At 38.2% G+C, this 25,909-nt stretch overlaps 3 protein-coding genes across 4 annotated transcripts; all 3 read right to left on the bottom strand.

Annotated features, from left to right (window-relative positions):
• Positions 1-1,364: 1,364 nt before the first annotated feature.
• LOC145213610 (atlastin-3-like) lies at positions 1,365-6,977 on the bottom strand. Of its 2 annotated transcripts, none has more exons than XM_080081971.1 (10): positions 6,891-6,977; positions 6,296-6,480; positions 5,879-6,028; positions 5,546-5,701; positions 5,233-5,289; positions 4,887-5,121; positions 4,608-4,786; positions 4,423-4,494; positions 3,197-4,048; positions 1,365-2,389 (listed from the first exon to the last, which is right to left on the bottom strand). In XM_080081971.1, the coding sequence occupies exons 1-10, from the start codon at positions 6,895-6,897 to the stop codon at positions 2,360-2,362; spliced, it is 1,923 nt and encodes a 640-aa protein (XP_079938097.1). In that variant the 5' UTR covers positions 6,898-6,977; the 3' UTR covers positions 1,365-2,359. The 2 variants fall into 2 exon arrangements, with proteins under 2 accessions (XP_079938097.1, XP_079938098.1); XM_080081972.1 differs by having other exon boundaries at positions 1,365-2,075.
• Positions 6,978-9,174: 2,197 nt separating this feature from the next.
• Positions 9,175-20,151, bottom strand: LOC145213269 (uncharacterized). Its single transcript, XM_080081501.1, has 20 exons — positions 19,932-20,151; positions 19,162-19,255; positions 18,491-18,675; positions 17,889-18,056; positions 17,518-17,673; positions 17,260-17,316; positions 16,927-17,164; positions 16,238-16,413; positions 16,037-16,108; positions 15,175-15,862; positions 12,974-13,158; positions 12,325-12,483; positions 11,956-12,111; positions 11,830-11,886; positions 11,350-11,584; positions 10,915-11,093; positions 10,727-10,798; positions 9,807-10,664; positions 9,594-9,661; positions 9,175-9,396 (listed from the first exon to the last, which is right to left on the bottom strand). Exons 1-19 carry the CDS (start codon positions 20,016-20,018, stop codon positions 9,596-9,598), a joined length of 3,888 nt encoding a protein of 1,295 aa, XP_079937627.1. The 5' UTR covers positions 20,019-20,151; the 3' UTR covers positions 9,175-9,396; positions 9,594-9,595.
• A 2,178-nt stretch (positions 20,152-22,329) lies between these two features.
• On the bottom strand, positions 22,330-24,939 carry LOC145213268 (uncharacterized). Its single transcript, XM_080081499.1, has 7 exons — positions 24,817-24,939; positions 24,518-24,655; positions 23,799-23,858; positions 23,639-23,734; positions 23,096-23,254; positions 22,700-22,787; positions 22,330-22,548 (listed from the first exon to the last, which is right to left on the bottom strand). The coding sequence occupies exons 1-7, from the start codon at positions 24,937-24,939 to the stop codon at positions 22,382-22,384; spliced, it is 831 nt and encodes a 276-aa protein (XP_079937625.1). The 3' UTR covers positions 22,330-22,381.
• Between the last annotated feature and the right edge of the window lie 970 nt (positions 24,940-25,909).

Raw genomic sequence — 25,909 nt, 5'->3', positions numbered from 1 at the left:
TCGTAATTCTATTCTAAAGCAGTGTAAAATGGAAAAGTACAAGTAGATGAAAACTCTGTTCAACAGAAATTGAACCTGGCTTGTGGAGCAGCGACGCCGCGCAAGCGAGTAACGCATGGGAGAAAGGAAGAAACAAGCATAAGCGGCTCATTTGTCCTCGTCAGCTTGGAGTGGCTGTTGAAAACGCCCGGAGTGGTAAAATGGTGTTGGGAGGTTTCTGATCGGTGGCGAAACTCTATTTTTGCCTATCCAAGTTAGGTTGATCGCCCTTTATTAAAGTGAAATCTGAACCGACCGTAGGCGAACTGCATGTTAACATTCATTGGTGACGAGATAGCGGTTATGTATGTTGGGTTTTGGATCACGACATTTGCACAGCGTTGACCTTGGCACCGTGACGTCTGTTGGTCTGTCTGGGCGAAACTAAAGTTTCAACGATCGATGTACGTTTTATTAAATTTCGAGCCTCACCAAACGCGTTTTTACATTAAAGTTAAAGCAATATGGTAGTAGCGTAAATCTTTAAAATGCAAGGTCAGCGACTTAACGTATGTCGTGTGGTTGAATTATTTGTTACTTTGCAAACAACTACGATATTTGCTCAGTAAACTTTAAGGAACCTTAATTACGACTATGCTAAGGGGCACTTTGTGGGCAGCGGTTTATTACTGAGTTATCTTTTTCCATGAAAAGTGATTTTGGTTGTAGCTATTCGCTATTGTAGTTCGCAATCATAGATATATAAGTTTTGTAACATAAAATGTTATAGGCCCTATACTGTGTCAAAAGTTTTCTGGTCGACTACATCAGACGCAGCAACAAACATTTGTAGTAGTATTAACAACAACAGTACAATATTTTTAAGTTCCCAAACCGTTTTTACAATCCTGCATCTGAGTGCAAACTGTTTATCAAATCCTTGGATCAAGAAAAACTTGTGATTGTTCCTCCATTGTGACATCACAACATACATTAACAATATAATTCTTTGTGCTTTGTTTTAAGTATTGTACACCAGAAAATTTATCTCTTTGTTGCATTGACTGCTACAGTACAGAACCTTATTAGGACTGTGAAGGTTGATTACAATTCTGCCCCCAAAAAAGTATAATAACGTATAGGTATAATGAATGAAGGAAACGAAAAAAGACTAAATTACGTTGGGGGTGCGCGGACCGATAAAATTTATAAAAGGGGTCCGTGACTACAAAAAGGTTGGGAACCACTGCTTTAGACGAAACTCTGGTTTCGCTAATTAATACCACACGTTATTGAAAATGCGATGCAGAATATTTGTGCACTGTAATGTTCAGGTGCACATAGGCAACCTATCAAGTTTTTGGAAGTATGAAACAGATTAGAAGTCAAGTCCAGGGGCTTTTAACACCCACGGTTTTATTGCACACACTTTAACCGATTTATGCAATGTTTTTCACAATTGATATATTAAAAAAAATTCTGAGATACTGAGAGAGTTGTGGGATGTCGTAACGTAAAGCAATCGCGTACTAAACACTGAAACAAATATCAAATATATGATTTTAAAAGGACCACGTCAAACAACAAGCAAAAGTGCCTAATACACATCAATCACATTACAAAATGACACAATATTAAGTGACACAAAACAAGTACGCTCTTCTAGGCTTTTTTTCTTTTTTACTGCTTTCTGTCAAGTGCAAAAAAGGACATATGAAAGCAAAAAAGCATAAATCGAAAAGGTATCGATAACATCACACACAAAAAATGCAACAGAAGTAAGATTAAACACGTATAGATGTAGCAATGCAAAACCATGTAAACAATTTTACAATTGCCAAACCGCACAAAAATAGTTACAAAGACCGATAAGTTTGGTTGAAATTCAAGAAGTGGATGTCTGTTTAACGAAAAGTTACAAAATATAAGAGATATTTAGCTTGGTAAGAAATTACACCCAACACATGAAACCATTATCATAAAAACAGCTTTGGATATTCACACTAACAATATAACAAAAACAAAAGGCATTTTTCATTGGCAAAGCAAGAACTGGAAATGGTTCATTGGTTCAGATGATGCAGTTACCTTCGTCTCTGTAAAACAAGTTAAGCAAGTAAAAATAGGATTTTTGACGTGTATTGATTGACTAACATGTTTACAAAATAGATCAGTAAAATGTTTTTGGAATATAGGTACATAGCGATGAAAATCAGTCTCGTATAAAACACTAAAACAAATATTAGTTAAAAGATTTTAAACAAATCACACCCAGCACATGAAAATAGTGTCATAAAAATATTCACACATGAATATTCACACAAGAAATAGAACAAAACAAAAATTAAAAGCAGTTTTCAAAGACAAATAGAAAATGAGTTCATGAGATGATGCACTTATCCTTTCGTTTCTGGAAAACAAGTTAAGCAAGTATAATTAAGGTTTTTGACTATTGACCAACATATAAGCTATTTGCTGCCATATCAAGGCATAATATCAAGTTTGTATAGCTCTTCTGAGAAATGTACAGGTCGTCTTCATCACTGCCGGATTAAGGGTCTGCTGGGAAGTAGGCACATTTTATAAGTGGCCCGAAAATCAGGGTTGCCAAAGAAAAAAAAGAATTATCAGTGTTGCCTAATCATTGTCATAATTTTGTGGCCTGGATTTTTGACTGGCCTGTAGGCACGTGCCTACTTTGCCTAATGGTTAATCCAGCACTGGTCTTCATCCGGGTAAATAAAACTGAATGCAACGAGGACAGTGCACGATAAACAAAGGAAAAATAATGGAACGCAAGCACGTCACAACGCAACGAAAGCACCGCGCGAGAATCTTTAAGGAGGTGCCTGTAGCACGTTGAAAGCATCACGTCTGTTTTGATGTTCATTGTGTTACCCCGTTGGTGAATATTCCATGACTCAAGAAATAATCTTTTCCTATAGTCAGGCTCCCGGGCCACAACAGACGCCGCATTAATATCAATACGGCGGCCTTGTGATAACGCGTGAATGCACTGTACTAGTCGCATTCAGTGTTATCTACCCTGATGAAGACGACCTATATGAGACGTCGAAACGTCGGAATATAATTACATTTGTCAGAAGAGCTCTACAAACGTGATTGAACAACATGTTTACAAAAAAAGCAGTATAACATTTACTGCAATTTGCAGTTTAGAATTAAAAAAACCCATATGTGATGAAAAAATACTTACACGCCTCGGGTGATTTTGCAGTTTTTGTCGCATTTCCTGTAATTGCTTTTCTGTTCTTGCTTGTGCTGCTTTGGCCTCCTCGTATCGACGATCGTCAGCAGCTTTTTGCTGGTCCCACATTTTCTGTTGCTGTTCTCTCGCTGATTTAGCCTCTGTTTCTTTTTTCTCCTGCATCGTTTTGTAATCTTTCATTTGTTGCTCATAATTTTGACGCGCCTTTTCTGCGTCAGCTTTTCTTTCTTGTTCTTCCCGCCTGTGACGCGCCTCCATCTGCTGGAAGTTCTTTCGTGCCTCCTGCGCCTGTTTCGAATTGTCATTTTCCATTTTCTGAATCTTCTGCTTTTGATCCTCAAACCGAGCTTTTGCCTCGGCAGCCTCCATGCTTCGCGCGATTTCCGCTTCTTTGTGTAGCCTCTGTTGATCTTCCAGCAGCTTTCTTGCTTCCTCCGTTTCCGTTTTTCTTTGTTCTTCTGCTTCCTGAAAACGCTTCTCTTGTTCTTCAAGTCGCTTCTTCATCTCCTCTGCATCCCTGGCGTGTTTTGCAGCTGTTTCTTTCATTTGATCTTCCTGTCTCTGTACCATGTCGCCCAATTGATCTTCCCTTAGTTTGGCAATCCTTGCCTCTTCCTCTCGCTTGTTCTCGGAGTCTTTCAGCTCTAACTTTTGGGTAAAATAGGTTGAGAGGACGTTGTAAATTTCGACAATGTCCAGCTTGAGCGTATTTCTGTAGTCCATAATCACATCATCTCTGCCGAACTTATGAACCTTGTCAAATCTTCCCAGCCCCTCGAGGAGTTGCAGCTCGTGATATTTATAGAGATCAGAAAGCGTACCTTCGTAGGTGTCCATCGCCTGTGAGGTATAATAGTGTTGCAAGATAGTACACAAAACTAAAGAGTTGGCAAGTTGGCCTCACAACAAAAATATAAAACAGGTTTCGATATAAGCTGCAAACAGTACACGCTCATAGATAAGGTCAAATCAAGTCCAGTTTTTGACACTTTTCCGAAAATCTGAGTTGTGTGAAAACAATTACAGCACAAAGCTGTCCGTTTTCACTGAAGACAAACGAAGTATTTACTTTGTATTAAATGCACGTGAGACGAGCTTGACTGCGTACTCAATTGGACACATTGTATTTTTATGAAAATTTACTACCAGGGTAGGACTAAACCACTTTGAAAATAGCCTACGTAATCATTTTCTGGAATTAAAACTGAACTTACCTCTTTCATGATTCTCTCGTATTCGGCCTTTTCTTGTTCCACCAGTTTTCCAAGTTGGAACTTTGAAACCGACTGCAGAATGCAATAACACGTTTAAAACCACTCCTAACAATGTGTGTTCAGTGTTCAGGTAAAATCACAAAACTACTATGCTGCTTTACAATTTTGAAAACAATGGGACTCACCTCACTCAGACTAACTGGATCAGGAACTTGGTCACTAAGCAGATTTTCGCCGCAACTCAACACGTAGTCGTACAGTTGTTCTCCGCTCATCGGACTTCCGTTTAAACTCAGAGGAGAGATATTTTCCTTAAGATGCTTAAACAGGTCCTCAGCATTCTGCATGAACGATTTTCCAGCATCTGAAATATGCAGTAATAAACATGTTTATTTTTTTTTAAATACACGTTTTGGTAAAATGGCAAAAATAATTGTAAACGGCACTTCTATTTTTATTCTTACACTGCAAATTAACCGGTTTGTCTTCCTCTTTTCGCGCAGTGACGGATTTATGAGGTGTTGGCATTCCAAATGCATTTACACTGGAAAACACGTTTCTTAAGTTTCTGATGTTTTCGTTCACTGTAGCCGTTTTGTCGTCAGACTCTTTCAACTCCTCCTGAAGATAACGTTCCCCTGCTTGGATTCCAAAACCATAATCGGGAAAGGAAAAGTCCCGGATGAGGAACAGCAAACTCTGCAATTTCGAATTTTCATGTTCATGGTAATTTTGATTTGTGTATTACACAATGGTGTTAACTCTCATTACTATAAGTTTTAAATAAAGGCATAAAATCAAAAGAAATACCTGAAAAAATGCCTCGTCTGATCCAGTGTTTACAAATTTCGCCGTCTGCGTCCAAAACTACAAGGCAAAGAAAAATGTCTATTGTGGTCGCCAGAAAACGTCTAAGTTTAATAACAAACATTATGACAACTTATAAAGCTTGCATAAAAACTATCGTTCTAAAACGCTTTTCACATTACTATATAACGTCGTTTTTTAACGGTTTGTATCGTTTTGTTCAGTTAAAGTCTTAGACATTTTTTATGTAATTAAATCAGATGGGTACACACGTGTTTTGAAACGATATTGTCGAGGTAAATATTATCAAACTTACGTCAAGATACTCAAGATCGTTTGCTTGTATTTGTTTCATGAGGTTGAAGACAAGCTGTGAGCTCATAAGCGTGGCAAGAGCAAAAATCTGGGAACATTCCCTCTTGGAGGTTTGACTGTCGAACATTCCTTGTGTGTCCATTAAGTAAAGAGCAACCTGGTTAAATATAAAGATGTTTTCAGGCCTATTTTGACTGTAGGTTATTACTCAACAATGTATGCGTTAGCTAGCAGTACAAACTACACTTTGCTAATACGAGCTGTTGTCAAATTTCTGTTTTGCAAAGTTATATCTTGATCGAACTTCGTAGCAAAAATAAATAAAAATATTCACTTTGCCATCGAGGGTATCGACCAGGATTGGTTTGTCAAGAATCCAGATTCCTTCTGTGTTTCTTCTTGACCCTCCTCTCCACTCGAAAGCTGCATGTAGATCTTCCTTGGTACCCCACCAGTATGACAATAGTGAGGTTTTTGGTAGACCCTGCAAAAAAGTACCCAAAATTAATAAAAAATTACTAAATCTCCCCATAAAAAAATCTGACGTTGTTGGTTATGCAGAGCAGTTTTTTGGTAAAAGAGCTAATTGTCTTGAGATTACGGTTTGACACCTCTGTCGTTAATCCTGAATCACAACTGTTTTTATAGGCAACAACGAAGTCAGTACATTGCTTTAAACAACTTTTTAGATTAAGTCAGTGAAAGTGTTTGGTACAATTACAAACATAAACTTTATACATTATAATTCTACCTTTATAAGGTAACGAAGAAACATGTTGAGAATAAAGGATTTTCCCTTTCTTTTGTCACCACAGATGGCGATGATACAAACAGGATATTCCCATGCATTCTTCAAAGCTGCTTTCAAACCGTCTTTATTAAGATCAAACGAGTCGTCTGGGCCTTTGATCAGAACTTGGACGGTGTTGTAATTGTCTGAAAAAATGTTAAACTTAGGCAATATTGCAATGTATACAAGGGAAATGAAAGTTGATCTTTGTTGTAATGTTTATTGGTCTGCAGACTGTGGGTTTAGTGATTTTCCTTACGTGTTTCCCAGGGTCATAAACTGCGCAGTCCTTGTCCCACTACGATAAGGTATCGGGTTTAAATCAAGCATTAACGATTGACCTCAAGTTTAGCTTGCTTTTATATGTCAGGTTGCCATGAAACCAAACAAATGTGCGGTAATATAGCAGCGTAACCTTGATAGATTTAGTACGACGGCAAATGTATGAACACAATAAATCTCAATATTGGCTATGAGTCCTTAAACGAAAAATGTGTGGAAAAAGTAGAAACAGACTGCAAATATTGACCTACGTACTGTTTGTGCGCATACATACCTGTCATAGCAATACTTTTTCAGTGCTGTCACAGTGTCATTTTAAGTTTTTCCTTAAAACATCAAGTTTCTGCAAAAGAAATACGTACGAATTTAAATTGAGTCGAGAGAATTTTTGGCGTGGGCGAAACAAGCCACATACAGCAACGATCTGACTTAATTACGGACTAAAACTCAGATGTCAAAGCGGACTAAATAACTTTTCTACTTTTACGTGACAATAACTGTGCAACAATCTAATACTTTGCTTTCTGTATGAATCCAAATAACCAAATAACCCTTTAACCGATGACAACTGGCTAGCAAAAACCACCTTTAGTCCAAAGTTTCGCTATACTAGTCACATGTCTGGAAGCACCGTGCCGGCTGCGCTCAATAACATTCCTACACGCAGACAATACCAAGGCAGATTTGCCCTTTCGAGCGATTCGCTGGTGCGGCGTCAAAAGGGAATCAAACTTACTGACTCTAATTTCACTCAATATTCACATGAGTCCACAGAGGAACCAAAAAAGTATGACTGTAACGTCATCGACCGTATATAAGTTATGAGTCAAAATAGGAACTGAATCCACAGTCACATGTTCGTGGCAAAACTTGCTGGCTTAAATGTTTGTTTAACATTTTAGAACTCCTGGGCTACTGATAACTGGTAACAGCTTTCCTATTATAGAACTCCCCAAACAATACCACCTTGCCTACGTTATTTGAAATTGGTGCCTGGATGTGGTTTTGTTATTTCAACATTAAAAAAACGTCCCAATATAAAGCAACACACATTTTGTGCACTTCTTGGACATTTTTAACACTGTTTAATTTGAAAAATCCCATTTGCCTTTTCAACTGCATTCAAATCAAAATGTATATCGATGCAAGGCCTTTCCAGCGTGTGCAACAGTGGATCGCTTTTAGTTTCATTCTAAAACAATGTTAAACGGAGAACTCTGTTTATCAAAAACCTTATCCAGCTTACACCCACGACACCGCGCAAGCGAGGAGCACACAGGAGAAAAGAAGAAACGGTGTGGAGCGCTCATTTATTCTCCTCAGCTTCGAGTGCAAAACGCTTGGAGTTGCAAATTAAAGTTTAAAAAGTTTTCTGACGGTGGCGAAACTTTACTCTCGCCTCTCCAAGTAAGCTGATTGCCCTTACGAGAGAGGAACCGAAACTGACCGTAGGCGATCTGCATGTAAACATTCGTTGCTCACGTGATACCGGTAAAGTTTTAAATGACGACATTCAAACAACCGCTATCATAGACAAAGTGACGCCTGTTTGGCTGTCTGGGCGAAACTAAAGTTTCGAAGGTCGATGCAGGTTTCATTTAATCTCATGCCGCACAAACGCAATCCCGTTTTAAAATTTAAAGTGCAAGGCAACACAGTGACTGTTTAATCCTTAAAAGACAGGGTCAGCGACTTGACGTAAGTCGTTTGGGTGACTTATTTATTGCTTTGCAAACAACTACGATATTTGCTCAGTAAACTTAAAGGGTTTTAATCACGATGTATGCTGTTGTGTGCTTTTATTTCAGTTCGCCTATACACAAGATTGCCATACCGTCCTTATTTATAATATTTGTCCTTTTTTGAAGGGCAATGTCTAATCCCAGTCAAGTCCCTGCTACAAATTAAAGTAAACCTAGACCTCAGCTGTTGTGAGATGTACAAAGTAATTTCTACGAACAAGGAGTTGCTGGAACAGATTGTTTTTGGCATAATATATGGCATGTGATATTTAATCGTATAACCGCAAAGTTTTGTTCCAGCACGTTTGTTTGGAATCGTATAAAAGTGCATTTTTTCGGTTGTCTTTACTTTAGGGTCCATGTCGATGGCAACCCTATACACATTCAGCGATTTTCAACCGTCTACGCCAGACGCGGCAAATCCAGTCGCACTACTCTGTCAGCAAAACTTGCCAATCGATTGTTAGGTATCGGGTTTCTGCGATATAAATCAATGGCGTACAAAACATTGAAACAAATACCAAGCAAATAATCTATTTAAAAGGAACCACGTCAAACAACAAGCGACTGTTACAGAGGTATGGAGTTACAGATTTGATGCAGACAATTAATCCACCCCGCGCATAACCAGTTCCTCATTGGAAAGCCGATGACCTTTGGAATTTCTTGACAAACGGAACGATTCTTTACACAACGCCCCCACGCAAACGGTTGGCACACAACCCACGCAAGAACATGTCCCGTTTTTTGTGAGACTTGCAGGGTCTAGTGCAAAAACATATTTTTCATCTTCGCCAATACACTTAGTTGGTCGCATAGTAAAAGCACTGTTTATTCCGAAAACAGTTTAAGATTTCGTAAAGAAATGTTTTTCAGTACAACAAGCGACATTAAAAGCATAACAAAACATTTTGTAGGCGCACAAAAACGAAACACTGTACAATACGGAACATTGCAAAAATATCAACAAGAAAATAAAGCCAAGACAAAAATCCAAGTAGGCTTTCTTGATCACCGCCCGTCAAGGAAGACGAAAACCTTTAAACAAAAAAGCTTCCCAATTATTAGGCTCCACACAACAAGCATTGTATTTGCGTTTTGGACTGCATTGGTTTGCTGTCATGTGCCAGACATGTAGATAGCCAAAAATCTATATGTTATGATGACAATATGACATAAATGTTTGGTCATTTATAAAGTGTAGAAGTAGAGTACTCATAACTTATTTTTATCACCTTTATTTCAGGAATTTGTTTGCGACCCAACCGATAATCTTTCCAATACCTCCGACTGCCTGTTCTTCCTAAAAAACAAGTACTTTTTAGGTCTTTGAATACCGATGACAAAATGATTAAAACCACGGAAAGGAAATCAAAGCTGCTTTCGTGGTTTACCTAAAGCAAGTCAAACATAGTGCAAGTAAACGACAGGAAAAACACAAAACAAACCTCCATTTCTCTTCGCTGTCGTTCCATAGTTTCTCTCATCGTTTCCAGTTGCTTCTCCATCACTTCACGAGCCTCTTTTGATTCCTTGGATCTCTTCTCTTCCAGAGCTTGCAGTTGCTCCCACTGCTTCTCAGCTTGTTGCCTGGCCTCTTCTGCCTCCTGTTGTCGGAGCTCCTCCAGACGTTGGTACTCTTTCCTCTGTTCTTCATTTCTCTCACGCGCCTTCTCTGCATCCCTCTTACGTTGCTCTTCCTGTTCGCGAAACCGTTCCTCTTGCTCCTTGAAGCGTTTACGCGCCTCTTCTGCTTCCTTGGAGTGGTCGTTAGCCATCTTTTGAATTTCGCGCTTCTGCTCGTTGAGCCTTGCAGTCGCCTCAGCAGTTTCCTTCTTTCTGGCGATCTCGGATTCTTTAAACATCCTCTGCTGCTCCTCGAGTACTTTCCTTGCCTCTTCAGCTTCCCGTTTTCTAGCCTCTTCTACCTCTTTAAAGCGCCTCTCCTGCTCCTTAATGCATTCTCGCAGGTCCTCTGCATCCTTTGCATGTTTTGCGGCAGCTTCTTTCATCTGCTGCTCTTGTCTTCCGACCAGTTCGTTGAGTTGATCGTGTCGTTCTTGAGCAATTTTTGCTTCTTCCTCACGTCTGTTCTCGGAGTCTTTCAGCTGGAGCTTCTTCTCCTGGTAAGAGTAAAATACATCGTAGGCCTCCATTATCCCAAGCTCCAGCATGCCCCTGTAGTCCAAGATCACATCCTCTCTTCCGAATTTGGAAGTTGTGTCATATCGCTCCAGAGCCTCTTTTAAAAGCTTTGTGTGTTGGTTAAGGACGTCGATCATGCTGCCTTTGAAATCCTCCAGAATCTAAAATCAACACATAAAGTACAATAGTAAATCCAAGACTCTAATAAACTCCGATCTGTTACCTTTTCCATATCCGCTTCATATTTATCCTTTTCGCGATCAACGAGACTGCGAAGTTGAAACATAGAGACTGACTGCAAAAAAGAAACAAATTTACAACATAAAATAGACTGTTGCTTCTCCACTCCACTGTCAGATCTGTTATGAGTTTGTTCAAGTAGAGAAAAGCTTCACTAAATAGGATTTTTACCTCACTCAGTGTGTAAGGATCTGGAATTTTGTCGCTGAGCAGATTCTTGCTGCAATTTACTACGTAGTCGTATAACTGTGCACCACTCATCGGATTTCCGTTCAATTGCAGTGGACTGATGTCGTTTCGTAGACATTTAAACAAGTCGGTTGCCGATTTCAGGAAGTCTTTTCCGGCAGCTACAAAAAAGTTAAAATTGGTAAATATGGTTAGAACAGTTGTCTTACAACAAAAAAACCTACAAGATAACATTCACGATAATTCTTAAATCCTAGCTAACTAAAACCAGCGTTCAATATAAAGCTCGTCATCTTTAACTGTAATGTATGCGTTCGACTAAACATTTGGCCTTCACGTTGACACAACCCCTTTGCTTTCTCAGTTTATTTTAGTTTTAAACGGCAACAAGAGGTTGGGCGTATATAGTGTAGATACCTTGCAAGTTAATCGGTTGGTCTTCCTCTTTCCGTGCAGTAACACATCTTTCTGGTTCCGGCATTCCGAACGCAGACACATTGAAGAAGACGTTCTTCAGGTTACGTATGTTTTCGTTTACTGCACGATCCTTGTCGTCCGATTCAGTGAATTCCTCGTTCAAATATCGTTCTCCGGCTTCGATTCCAAACCCGTAATCGGCAAAAGAGAAATCGCGTAGAAGGAAAAGAAGATTCTATTTGAATAAGGGACTTTATTTAAAAGAATTCAGTGTTATAAAATGTTGTGTAACCTGTTGACATTGTGCACACATACTGATTGAGGTATAAACGGTCAAACTATAGTGTAATTGTAGCGTTCTTGCATGAGTGATGTGTGCTTTTTCGCAGAGTTAACTGCTGAAAGCTTAACCAGCTTAAAGTTCATTTAGTAACAACTACAATAAAGCGACTAAATATTTAATATTTTTACATGGAGTACCTGGAAAAATGCCTCAGATGTCCCGCTTTCAACGTATTTGGCTGTCTGCGTCCAAAACTAAAGTAGAAAGAAATTTTATTCAATTTTATATTCAAGTTAGAGTGTCGTCTTGAATATCTAACTTACGTCAAGATACTCAAGATCGTTTGCTTGTATTTGTCTCATGAGGTTAAAGACGAGATGCGAGCTCATAAGGGTCGCAAGAGCAAAAATCTGGGAACATTCCTTCTTAGAGGTTTGACTGTCGAACATTCCTTGTGTGTCCATCAGATACAGGGCGACCTGTTCGTTACATACGGTTTGCTGATAATTTGACCAGTTTTAGCTTGTCAGCTATCATATAATAAACAACAAAGTGCTTGCTATTGAATTTAAACCTCCAACTTTATGATGTTTGTGGCTACTGAGTTACATATTGTGGCAGGCAAACTGTAGAGATAGCAAAAGTAACTGACGCATGCATTTGATCTTTGGTACAGAAACAATAACACGAACCTCCCCTTCGGATGTCTCCACCATAAGAGGACGATCTAAGATCCAGATTCCTTCTGTGTTCCTTCTACTTCCTCCTCTCCACTCGAACGCAGGATGAAGTTCACTGCCAACCCACTTGAGCGGGTTCATGGATGTAGAGCGATCCCTGCCACTTCCAGTCTGTACAACAGGTGAAAACGATAAACAAACCATTGATTTCAGTACTAGGCAAGAAACAGTTGTCATTATTGATCCCAGTATAAAGGTTTAAAGCTATTAAAATCGAAGTTCACACAACGTGTTAGTCAAGAAAGGCGGTTCCAACACGGAATGCTTAACCACAACTTGTAAACGACCGGTGACAGTCGTTGATACTAAATACCGCCTGATACCGCATGCTACCGCATGGTAAGCAGTTTTAATGGGACACAAACTAACTTTACGTAAAGATTATAATTTTGCGGACTTTTGAAATCGACTTCGGCTAATTGGAGCTTTTGGGGTGGGGGTATGCAATTGAAAAATACACTACAATCTAGGCTCATGTACTTTTGTTGGTGCTTACATTCTCACGTGCCTTAAACCATGCACAATACGGTGTTGTATACCATGCGGTAACATGCGGTATCAATGGATATTTAGTACCACCCATCATAGTTCGATGTCTTACCTGTTCCAAATAGCGTAGAAACATGTTGAGAATGAAGGACTTTCCCTTCCGTTTGTCGCCACATACTGATATGATAGCGATAGGTTTGTCCCAAGCTGGTTTCAAAACCTTCTTTAATGCGGGTACTTCCAATTTGAAAACATCATCTTTTCCCTTGGATAAAATCGACACAGAACTCCGTTTATCTGAAACAAAAATGTCTTGAAATAAAAATAAGCCAAAAATAAATACAGGTTTAAAGTTGGGAGTGGTCAATGTGGTATCATGACTTCAAGGGCCTGGTGTACTATGATTTTGACAGGTGTAAAGTTATTAGGAAATGGCCACCTTTTCAATTATTTAAACATACAGTTTACGTTTCTAAATACTCAACAGTCAAGTTAACAATTTGGTATTTACAATTGCAATCGGTTAAGTTTAAATCCACACAACCGGCGATCTGTAAACCCAGTTAAGATGTTTGTGCAAACATGCTTTATACTGATACCAACAGAAACACAATAACGTTTAGTTACAAAGGTTATTCTTACCTCCAGGCATGGCGTCTTGCGGTTTTTAATGCTAATAAAACTTCATAAAAATCTGAAACCAATATACATTAGGCGATTATAACAGAAACACAATATAAAATATACTAAATTAAGATCTACGAGTATAATTGTAAGCTAACCATACAGCAAATGCACTTTTTAGGCAGCTCTGAATACAATTACAACAAAAAACATATCTGCATACAGATTGAATTGCAAGACAGACAACTGAGAGCCCAGTTTCTACCATCGTACATAAGGCGCGCCTCTGCGGGAAATCACCAAGTAAAACACCGCAGGGTGAAAGAACTCGCTCGCGTGGGAGAGAGAGGAACTGAAAATTACGTCACTGTTGTCGCTTGCGCCAGGGCTGTCACGTGATCCTCGTGACCGATTCGAATAAACATATCTAAAGTTGTTTCAAGTGCACCTACGATAGTTTAAGCGCGTTTTTTCATGTTTGCGCAATAACGTGATGTAGATATTTTTAGAACGCTACACAGGATAACGACAACACTGCGATTAGTTTTAAACCAATACTGCAGCCAGCTAAAAACATTGTCGTTATGTTTACATGCAGAATACCGTATTGACATTATCATTTATGATCAACTTAAATAGCTTGTACAACCATACGTGCAATCCCATTTTATGCAGCATAACAGTTTTGCGCTTTACAGTTTGCGCCATTCAGCAGTTATAAACCCGGCGTATTCGTTGATCATTAAAAGCTCTAAAACAAATACAACAGTTTTCTGAGAAGTGAATTAACTTTTTTTCGTAATACCTTTTCATAATCTGATACTACAGTATTATAAACCTAACACAACACGTATTTCATTTCTTTCCAGGCTGCAATTTTCGATGGATTTAAAAGCGGAACTAACTACATACACTGCTGCGAAACCTTGCTCTTCAGCATGGCCAGGACGTGCCTCGAGATATTTTCTCATTACCAGCAGACGTAGAGTTGTCGATTGCCGACCAAAGCGTGCGCCAGGCGCATGAAGCTTTCCACAGGCGCGAGACGTGGATCGTGGCATTATTTTGCTCACGCACATCACCTACCGGTAAAAGTTTTTATTTTAGTTAGGTTATAACCAAGATCAGGAACTTTCATTTAGGTAATGTGCCAACAAAAATCAACATAAATCTAAAACATCGAGAAGCATACATAAACTTCCCAGTTATATTTACAAAGGAAGACCATATAAATATAGTCAGTTTTGCAAAACACAGCAATACCTCTAAGAGCAAGATGTTTAAATGTTGATTTTAAAAACGCAATTAAAAAAACAGATAGTTTTTTCAAATATATTGGATTAATTTGCAATGTCTGGGCACCAAAAGCATGTGTAATTTTCTAATAAAACTTAAGTTTTACAAAACACACAATTCTTTCATTTGTCGTGAAACGGTATTCGCACTTGTTTACTAGGTTACATTTTACATTCAGTACACAACAAAAACTACACAACAAAAACCACAAAAAGTATTAATAAAATCTTAATTTTTTGTAACAAATTTATTTTTGATATCATTACTGCGCATTTTTGGCAAAGTGCATTTTATAATCCAAAGTTAAATTGTAAACACAGACCCATAATACATAAACGAATCACCAAAACTTTAATTCCAGTTCAGAAACCTTTCAGGACAAGAGAAATGTCTATTTTCTACTGCATTGCTTTGTCATTTCCTGATTGTTGCTTGATTTTGGACACGTGTTTTTAGGGTCAGATTTTAGCAGTTCTTCTTCTTCCTTAAAGCGCTCCTTCATCTTCTGGAAGTTATTCCTTGCCTCCCGCGCCTGTTTTAAGTTGTCATCCGCCATCCTTTGCATCAGTTGCTTTTGCTCCTCATATCTAGCTTTTGCCTCGGCAGCCTCCATTTTTCTGAAAATTTCCGCCTCTTTGTGCAGCCTCTGATTTTCTTCAAGCAGCCTGCTTGCTTCCTCCACTTCCTTTTTTCTTGTTTCTTCTGCCTCCTGGAAGCGCTTCTCCTGTTCTTCAAGGCGCTTCTTCATCTCCTCTGCATCCCTGGCGTGTTTTGTAGCCGTTTCTCTTATCTGTTCTTCCTGCCTCTTTATCATCTCACTCAGTTGGCCCTCCCGCATTTTTGCAATCTTTGCCTCTTCTTCTCGCCTGCTCTCGGAGTCTTTCTGCTCCAACTTCTGGGTAAAGTAAGAAGAAAGAACTTCATAAGTGTCGGCAATGTCAGACTCCAGCCTACGCCTGTAGTCCAAGATCAAATTATCACTCAACTTTACAACTTTGTCAAATCTTCCCAGTGCCTCAAGGAGTTGATCATTGTGATATTTGTAAAGATCAGAAACCGAGCATTCATTGGTGTCCATCGCCTGTCAATTATGCAGAAAAGAGAGTATAACGAGTTTTGTTTGGTTCATAAGAGAATTATTATCACACAGGAAGTGTTGAACTTCACTAAGGTATACCTAGCCTGCAGTATAAGATTGAAAAAATTGCTTAAAGTTACTCAAACATGTAAATGACTTTCGATATATAGTTCTTACCTTCTTTATAATTTTCTTGTATTTGGCTCTTTCCTGTTTCACAAGCTTGTCAAGATGGAATTTAAAAACCGGCTGCAGAATATAACACAAAACCAGTTGTTTTTTACTGGAATCGCCTGTTGTCAATAACATTTTTTATGCTGTATATTTAGTGCTTCACTTGTGCGAACCTATCTACAAACACTGCAGCCTGTAATTTACCTCACTTAAAGGAAATAATTCTGGTACTTTGTCGCTCAGCAGATTTGCGCTGCATTTCAACACGTAGTCGTACAGTCGCTCCCCGCTCATCGGATTTCCGTTTATGGTCAGGGGACTTATGCTTTCCAGAAGATACTCAAACAGGCCTTTGACTTGTCGTACAAAATACCCTCCAACTGAAAAATCAAGGTTGATTCGGGCATGACTTTATTCTCTCTATCAGCTATAGCCAGTCGCTTGACCTGACCTAATGTCAAACAGCCCTAAAAAGCCTTATTAAAGACCAATTGTATGTTTTCTCAGCCTTTTCTAAGGCTTCAATGTATACGCCTGGCAATCAAACTTTCGGGCCTAAACGGACTTCTCATAAAAGATTCGGGTTCGGGCCGGGCTCGGGCCTAATTCGAGCCTGGTTCGAGCCTGGTTCGGGCCGAGGGTTCGGGTCGGGTACGGACCGGGTTAGGGCTCAATTTTCAGGCCAATTGGCAACGCTTTATTGGGGTATAGAAAGTAAAGAGATGCCTTATACCGTTTTTAGAACTTCTATTAGACTTGAATTAGTGACAGGCGAACTAAAGATTATGTATAGACATCGTATACTCAAGAATACTTCTGTAACTGAAACCAAATCTATTTAAAATAGCAATGGTACAAACGGCTTTTTTATCTAATTCTATTAAATTCCTTACTTGTGAAGTTGGTTTGATTATGCACCAATCTGTCTTCAAAGTCGCATCTATTTGGGGGTGCTGGGACTGCAAATGCTTTTACACTCGAAAACACGTTTCTTATGTTTCTGATATTTTCGTTCACTGTCGCCGTTTTGTCGTCAGATTCTTTTAACTCCTCCTGAAGATAACGTTCCCCTGCTTGGATTCCGAAACCATAATCGCAACAGTCAAAGTCCCGGATGAGAAAGAGCAAATTCTAATTTTTTTACATGCAATGGATTTAGAGCAACGTAAATCAATAAATAACTGTTAACGTTAAACAAACACAAAATTGAAACTGGTAGATTGTACCTGAAAAGTTTGATCGTCTGATTGCAGGTTTAAGTCCTTCGCGTACTGTGTCCAAAACTACAAAACAAATAAGATTCTTTTCAGGTCATCTATCGACCAAGACATGAGTACAGCAAGCACTGCGCAGACATTTTACAAACTGTTTCTCTTTTGCGACTGTTAACGAAGTATTGACTAAAGACATATTGACTTATTGTTGCCTACGCTAAAAAAGTTTCCGTGTCTGGTAAAGCCTCATTTTTATATTTATGAACTTACGTCTACATTTTCGAGATCCTTTGCTTGTATTTGTCTCATAACGTTAAAGATTAGATGTGAGCTCATAAGCGTGGCAATGGCAAATATCTGGGAACATTCTTTCATAGTGGTTTGACTGCTAAACATTCCTTGTGTGTCCATCAAGTAGACACCGACCTGCTCAAACATTAGGATGGTCACAGGAACTGTTAAAATATTTTAAAATCTTGTGACTAAAGCATTACCAAAGGTAAATGCAATGTGCTCTTTAAAAATATAAGTTTATTTGTTGTTTAGACAAATTTGGACAGACAAAAGGTAAGACAATGTGTAAGCATACGCCCCTTACTTTTAATTGCATTTTTACCTAAGTGCAATAAGAAACTATTAACCTTGCCTTCCGAAGTATCAACCATAATTGGTTTGTCAAGAATCCAAATTCCTTCTGTGTTTCTTCGTGCCCCTCCTTTTGACTCGAAGACAGCTTGTACATGCATCATTTCGTGAAAAGCTGATCTCATGAGTGACGAGAAAAATCCGCATTGAGAACTGTTGGTTCTCTTTTCAACGCATTGTTTGCTTGTTAGTCGTGTAAAGTCATTTAACAATTCGTGGTTTAATAAAGCTGGTGTGATAGAATGGTGTGATTTACTTAGCAGAAAATAAACCCCCGTACACTGTACGGGGATGTTTAGGTCGTAAAAATACCGAAATCCGTGCGTAACGTAATCCGTGTGTTTATCAGATCCATTTCAATAGTCTGAATGACACTCAACATAGCATCAAATGGTTAAACTCACAGCGCTGCAAGCCCTTTGTGGTAAGCTCAGAAAATCTGTGAGGGGGGTTTGGACTCCAATTTCAGGAACGTTTACAAATTAACAGATATATTATAGTTTTAAATGATCTTTAAAACCGTCGTCTTCTTTCGGACTAGAATTTACATTTTAGCCATAAATGCCTTTCATATAATAGAAAAACTCAATAAACTCACCTCTATAAGGTAACTAAAAAATAAGTTGAGAATGTGTGATTTTCCCATTCTCTTGTCACCACAGATGGATATGAATGAGACAGGATATCCCCATGCATCCTTTAACGCCTCTTTCAAAGCAGCTTTATTAAGTTCGAATGAGTCATTAGCGCCTTTGATAAGAATTTGGACGGAGTTGTATTTGTCTAAATAATAGTTAATTCATTTAATTATTTTGCTTCAACAATCGCATCAACACCAGGAAAGTTGGTTTCTTCATTTTTTACTAAACGTTAACGTTTTCTTGTTAAATTGTGTACTTTTAAAAAGGACAGCTCGCGAAATTGTAACATAGCAACATATGTGCTGTAAAGGTAGTCGAAAACATTGACAAAATTTGCAGCATTTACAAAATTGGATGTTGATAAGTGCTAAAATATACCTGTCATAATAGTGCGTTGCCAGTCACAAATGTGAAATGTGGCAGCTTGTCAATAATACATCAAGTATTAGTACCTTAAAAATTAATTATTGGACACCTTCCTATTGATGTAGCTATAAGGCTACAACTTAATTGTCTATTCACTCCACTACTTTTACGTCTTTATACACAACCCTTACTATATATTGTCAAATAATTTACACTGTCGAAATTACATGTAGATCACTCAACTCAACAAAAAAGCTCAAACCTCTTAAAACAGAAAAAAAAAACAGTAGACCACACCAGCAATGCTGAGAGGCCAAACGCCTCTCGCTACGCTCTTTTGCTCCGGCGTTGAATTTCTGTGGGAAAGTAATTAGGTGCTTTGAATGGTGGGAATAATTAGGTGCATCGAAAAGCACATCAACAAAACAATAATAGGTCCACTGTAAACCGATTTTGGACCCGTACGCCCCTTTTCACCACAGCGGAGTTTTTTATTTCTATTCCCTTGCAGAGACTTATGTCAAGCTGCAATAAAAGATAACAGTTTCTGAACACTTCCAAAGCAGATGAGAAAACAATAAATGCCAATGGAGGCAGATTTTTTTCATTGCACAAATTATGTCAGATTTATAAATTAGCTGCGAATGGGTGTGTAGGCATAAAAACAGGTTTGCAATCAACGTTGATCTCGAATACAATGTTTAAGACAATCAAGGTCATTTTAAATTGCCTGACACCTTTAAAGATACACATAGAGTGGTTCTTTGTATAGACTGAGCGTGATTTAGCTAACGTCATGCAAATTTGGGTGAGTTGCTGCTGGTTACTTTCCGCTTTTAACACAGAGGAAATCAACCTATAACACCTAAGCTGACACTTAATATCAATCAGATAACGACGGCTGTACAAACAATACAGCATGTTTCACACAATTTGTTCGCCCACACACAAACAAGCGGTTTCTCTTAGGGACGTTAATAACCATTGAAATTGGCAAAAGTAATCATAACATTAATCATGTGACACGCCTACCTGTACAGCAGACCCAAACCGGGAGTATTGGAATCCAACGTCTCCCCTCTTTTTATAAGATTTGTAAGCACCGGTTAGGAGAAGCATGTTGATTCCAATACTTATCAACAAACGAAAGATGAAACTTCGGACCCCGGGAAATAATTACTAAATTAAGTACAAATCAAAGTCCGAACGAGGACGGAATAGATCGAGCCGACTTGACTATATTCCGTACCATATTGTATACATCATGGCGTAGAGCCGTTTTAAAAATAGCACAAATTTGTAATGTTTGTTTACAGTAACACGTTGGGTCCAACCAAAAAAAAAATGATTTTTTTGTATAAAATCTTTAATGTACCCAATTTCACATGTGACAAACCCATCCATTTTTGTTTGCTTGAAATAATGCAGTTAAAGTATAATCTTTTTAAAATGAGGCAAAGACTAAGTACAATGGCAGTGTAACCCAAGTCAATCCTAAACTCATGATATTTATTGTCTTACAAATGTATATAATAAGAAAAGTAGATGAAACAAAAACCTAAAAATCAAAATACAAACCAAACCTCCAAGATTCTTCCCTGTTGTCCCATAGTTTCTCTCATCGTTTTCAGTTGCTTCCCCATCACCTCACGAGCTTCTTTTGATTCCTTGGATCTCCTCTCTTCCAAAGCCTGCAGTTGCTCCCACTGTTTCTCAGCTTGTTGCCTGGCTTTCTGCCTCCTGTTGTCGGAGCTCCTCCAGACGCTGGTACTCTTTCCCCTGTTCTTTTTTTCTCTCACGCGCCTCCTCCGGTTCCCACCTTTGCCCCTTTTCTTGCTTACACAACTGCCATTGTCTTTACCGCAACGTCGAATTTTACAAACAAACGTGAAAAAATCTGAACGTAATTTAAAGTTTAAAACAAGTAACATATAATAATATGATTTTGGGACCAGTATGGCCCACAAGTAGGGGTGCAACAAGGGCCCATAACTTTCAGAACCGAAATGGACAATTAACACTTTTACTGTTTCGTTAAAAGTTAAAAGTGTTGGTGTAGTTGATCATTACGGCATTTTTGTTAGGGCCCAGAACATGTCTCTCACCAACATATGCTTTTTTATTTCCACGATCCTGGTTTAAGGGCGGTGACAAGATAGGTGCTTGACTGCACAAAGCTCTTTGGTAAACCACCTTCATCTCACAGCGCTTCTCGCTAACGCAGCCAGTTATAATCATGATTGCACTGTTCGATTGATATATGTGTTTAAACTGATACTACAGCAAAGTAGATGCCAAAAACATTTTTGTCCACACAACAGAGCAGGTAGCTAAAACGCAGGACTGTCTCACAAACTGCTGTAAAACCGAGTGCCCCAACAAAGCTAGCATGTGCCTTGAGGCATTTTCTCATTACCCGCGGAGGCGGAAGTTTCCCACAGGCGCGATGCTTGAAGGAAGGTAGAGCTCCTAACACCACAACGCAAATGACAACCTCGGGAGATTCGCTTTCACAAGGGGGCGTAAAGAGCTGACTTTTTTATTTAGCGGCTATAATTGGGTTGGGTTGGGAAATAAGTTTTTACAATTTTTACATTAGTAACTCATTTTTTGGGTTTGTTTTGTTGAATTTTAAATGCTACTACCTTACCCCGACCCTAATAGCCCTAACCGTGAGTATTGGTGGAGATATAACCAATCGACATTTGCGTTATGGTGTTAGTAGCTCTACCTTGGAGGAATATGCGCCATTTCACTCAAGTGCCTCTCCTACCGGCAAAAGGGTAACATTTCTATCTTGGTGAAAATGAAAACAAAAACTTTTATTTGGACAGTGCGCTTACAAGAAACAAAGCATGCAACGTTAATTTATTCATACACAATATATAGAATTTTAAGTGAACAAAAAAAGACTGCAACAAATAGTGCAGTTAAATCAAAGAAAAATCGACTTTTACAGCATATTAACAGGGGTGCCCAACCCGTCGATCGCGATCGACTGGTCGATCTCGGACTGATCTCAAGTCGATCGCGAGGGTTGCAGAAAATTATTTAAAATAGTTGCTCTGTAACGCGTTGCTGTACATAGATGACTTTATTGGGAGAATTAATCATAAGGATATGTTAATAAGTTCATAAGTAGGCTTTACAAAAGTAATAGTTGCAGTAGTAATTGTTACTTTGTTCTGGTGCTAGCTATGTCTTTGCTAATTTGTATTGGAATAGTAGATCTCGAGAGTTGAAACTAACTCAGAAGTCGATCTCGAGTCAAAAAAGGTTGGGCACCCCTGGCATACAACTAACTGAAAACCATGACTAACAAAACAACTACTAAAATTTGGCATTTTATGTATAAGTTTTTGATGTTACAATATTTTTTGATTTGCGGATACCAATAATGCTGTTACAGGAAAACAAATTTACCCCCAAAACGTAAAGACGAATGACTTTAGGAAAACCATCATATACAAAACAGCAATTTGTCAATTATTATAACCGTCATAGGCTGGTGGTGGAGCTTGTTCTGTAGCGCCACCTTGCAATAATTCAGACGCCTGGGATTCGGCCTCTTTGCTCTGAACTGCTGTATATGTATTTTGTTGAGGAACGGTAGAAGCCAAAACCCCAAAGGTTTGACCTTGACTCGAACCTGTAGAAAAGCAACAAGCGTAAAAAATAGACAAGGAAAAAAAATGTGGTTTGTACACCTCATCCTATAATATTTCAATAGTGTTTATAGTGCCGATCAGCCTTCTTGTGCAAAAAACGACCTAAACTAAAAATTTGTAGCAAAAACATACCTGGTACTATTACAGTGTTGGAAGGAGCAAATTGTTGGTTTGGGTTCATGGTTTGAACCACATACACTGCCTGGCCTTCTGGTCGGGGCTATAAAACAAAACCATAAAGGTAAATAGTAAAAAGAAAATCATTTTGGACAACCATTTAACGATTAAGTAAGTAAAAAGATGCAGAGAAATGTCTACAGTTTTTTTAATGAGAACGTCCTTATATAGCGTACACCTGGCCAGTTGATAACTAATTTAAGGCTTTGCATACATGATAAATGTTTCTTACAATAAAAAGGTATTTACCTCAAATAAAACCTGATCTAGTCATCAGCACCACGAAATTTCATCGCCGCAATAGTTAGCAAATACCTATGTTTTATTAAAAAAATTTAAAACAACATGTACCTGGTTGTTGTAACCACAGCAGCTATTGCAACAACTGACGTGTCCAGCAGCAGAAAGAGTGTAACAACAGTAGGTGGCGCTCACGATGCATAGGATGAAAGTTACAAACCCAAATACGGCGAGGACGATTTCCATGTTAGCAAGGAACACGGAACCTTGCTACAAAGATGTTTACATCGTTACAGCGTGTGGATTGTTGTTTAAATAAACAAGTTCCAACACGCAGAGGCAAAAGTTTACACTTGCCTGATTTGAAACTCCAAAAACGTAACGTAATGATACTAAACTACTTTTTGACAAACGTATTGTTTTTAGTTAGTTGCGCTTGTTGTACAATATATGTTGGCAGCCATTAGCTTTTCAAAGGAATACAACAGGTTGTTTATAGCAAGCTTGTTGTTTAAAGTTTTATCTAAATTCAATCGAATGCTCAGTCCATTTTAGACGCAATGTTTCGACGTGGTTAAAAGGCTTCTTTTCTGTAACACTCGATTAATGACATAAACACATTCAAAACACTGGTTTAACATAAAAAAAACCTACCGAAAACCAAAGAATCATAGATATAGGAACAGAAATTGCCAACATAACTGCTGAGAAAAATGAAGCAACAATCGATAAAGCCATGTGGCTGTTGATCTATAAAAGAAAAAAATATCTGGTTTAAAATGCGAACACTTTGTTTCATCGACCATTAACCTACTATGCATTGGGTTGCATGTTTTCTTGCACTTAGAATTCCTAGTAAACCGGCAACAGTAATCTGGAAGAAGAAAAAAATTCAAACAAATAAAAGCCTAGTGTTTAAACTTTGGTACTTAAATAATTAATCTTGTTAAAGCATGGAAATAAGTAGACCTGGTTAGTATCGTATAATTAAGTGTCATATTTCATTCGTTTAGAATAAAAAATGCTTTAAACTTATTTTAGTGTTGTTTTGAACTGATTTGCCCTCTCCTGACAGTTTTGCCCCTTAATCACCTAAAGTTATTGCTGAGTCATGTACGTTATTGAAGTCATCAGTGCGTCAGCAGTTTATCGGCTGGTATTTCCATTTACGTGCGACAATCGTTTAAGAAGGCCGCAACTAAATTGAGTTTCTTCTTAATTTAAAGTACTAAATTTGTAAGCGGAATTTTTGTAACTATGGGCAATGGTAAATCATTCCATAGAAGAACACTGAACTTCACATTAAAAATGATTTAATGTTAAACAAAGATGAACTGTGCTGAACAGATTAATATTTAGGTCTATACCGGTTTACGTCATGAGTAATAAAAGGCTTGTGTTCACAGCTTGTAATGCGTTTAATTACCTCAAAGGCTTTGGCTTGCTTTTACACGATTTTACTAAAACTGACTATTCTATCCGATGATTGGTTTGTAAACGTTTAAGTCCTTCTTTGCATGTTCAAACACGTACCCATATTCCACACCAAAGCCCTTGACCAACATTGAGTGTTCTCAGATAAAAATAAGATGCAACTCTGTCGTCAAATGTGAAAGCGAGACCCATGATTCCAAGCAAGGTTGAGAAAAGACCGAGAAAAAATTCGGTGACCTAAAATTTGAAAGGTATATTACAATCGAAAAACAGAAGACAAACTTATGTAATTGATTTCGGGTCGGGTTCGGGCTTTTTTAATAAAGTAAAACAAGCTTGACTCGGGTCTGACTTTATAATCGGTCACATAATTTGGCTTGCAATCAAATTCAAATTACCCCAAGGCCAAACAGAACTTTCTTGCAATGCGCCAGTCTCTTTTCATTTAAATTCACACCCGCTGATACCGGGACTTGAATCATGACTCCAGGCTGATTGGGAACCGTTTGAAGTGTTGTCATTTTTTGTATCAGATGCTAAATTCAACTGCATTAACATAAAGTGAAAGAAGAAACTCCTAATGTATATTTTATGCGAACAAACAATAATTTTAGGCAATTATTTCCTCTCTGAATAAAATAGGATTGATAAACTAGTATAATAATACAAATGTTGAATACATATGTCTTATCAGTACAGTTCAATTAAACAAACACAACAGTGCAATTTCTTTCAACACATAACACTAACAAAAAACAACAGACCTGAACTTAACTGAGACCCCAACCACACAAACTACATGTTTATCCTCAACACGCGATGAGTCTGTTGTCATGAGCACTTGTGACAAACTTTCCAGGAAGCAGTGACGTCAGTCTGTCAATCAGCCAGCCAGAATTTCCCCATTAATATAACAACTTAAAGCAGTTTAATATAACAAGCTTAAAGCAATTTTACAAAAGTTCTTGATATTAATATAACTTGGACATCAAAATACTTTGATTTATAATTAATAACGCAGCATTGCCATCAACTTTTGCATTTGGTTGTACGGGTTTTGCTTTTGTTGTTGTTGTTAATACTACTATGGGAACCAAAGTTTTATAGGTTAGACACGGTTTTCCTATTTTGTACGACTATAAAACATTCCTTCGATTTCCATCCGTCCAAAACCTAATGGTTATGAGCAGTGTTTTTTTAAGGCATTTCTCCAGCGGTTTCCCAAAACTGGTATTTAAATGGGTATTTTAATTTTTTGGTATTTAAATGAAACACTTGCGGTCTCTTAAAACTACTTAGCGGTCACCCAAACCAAACCTTAAACAAACCTGGTTATGAGACCTATTAACGCAGAGAAACACTGCTGAGACCCATTGTATTCTGTTACATGCATTGATTTCATAGAAAATGCTACATATAAGTTATGTTACTTTTAGGAATTTTACGAGTGATTGTTCGAGTCAGCAAATCATCATCGAGCGATTAATTATT

The sequence above is a fragment of the Phallusia mammillata genome, chromosome 2 (genome assembly GCF_965637545.1).
Source record: "Phallusia mammillata chromosome 2, kaPhaMamm4.hap1.1, whole genome shotgun sequence".
NCBI classification, from domain to species: domain Eukaryota; kingdom Metazoa; phylum Chordata; class Ascidiacea; order Phlebobranchia; family Ascidiidae; genus Phallusia; species Phallusia mammillata.
Note: the sequence above shows the minus strand (reverse complement) of the source record. Positions and strands in the feature narration are given on the sequence as shown.

Bases quoted from the DNA above. Each gene is read 5' to 3' on its own strand.
- LOC145213610 (XM_080081971.1), bottom strand. The intron at 5,122-5,232 runs GTATTTCTTTTG...TCGAAATTGCAG, and splicing joins CAGACGAGGCATTTTTTCAG to AGTTTGCTGTTCCTCATCCG. The intron at 4,495-4,607 runs GTGAGTCCCATT...TGCATTCTGCAG, and splicing joins ATCCAGTTAGTCTGAGTGAG to TCGGTTTCAAAGTTCCAACT.
- LOC145213268 (XM_080081499.1), bottom strand. From the start codon at position 24,939: ATGACAACACTTCAAACGGTTCCCAATCAGCCTGGAGTCATGATTCAA. The intron at 23,859-24,517 runs GTACGTGTTTGA...TTCTTCTTCCAG, and splicing joins GGCTTTGGTGTGGAATATGG to ATTACTGTTGCCGGTTTACT. The intron at 22,549-22,699 runs GTATGTTTTTGC...GCTTTTCTACAG, and splicing joins CAACACTGTAATAGTACCAG to GTTCGAGTCAAGGTCAAACC.
- LOC145213269 (XM_080081501.1), bottom strand. From the start codon at position 20,018: ATGCTTCTCCTAACCGGTGCTTACAAATCTTATAAAAAGAGGGGAGAC. The intron at 18,057-18,490 runs GTGAGTTTATTG...TGCGTTGAAAAG, and splicing joins TTTTTAGTTACCTTATAGAG to AGAACCAACAGTTCTCAATG. The intron at 13,159-15,174 runs AGACATTTCTCT...TTTTTGTTTCAG, and splicing joins AAAGCAATGCAGTAGAAAAT to ATAAACGGAGTTCTGTGTCG.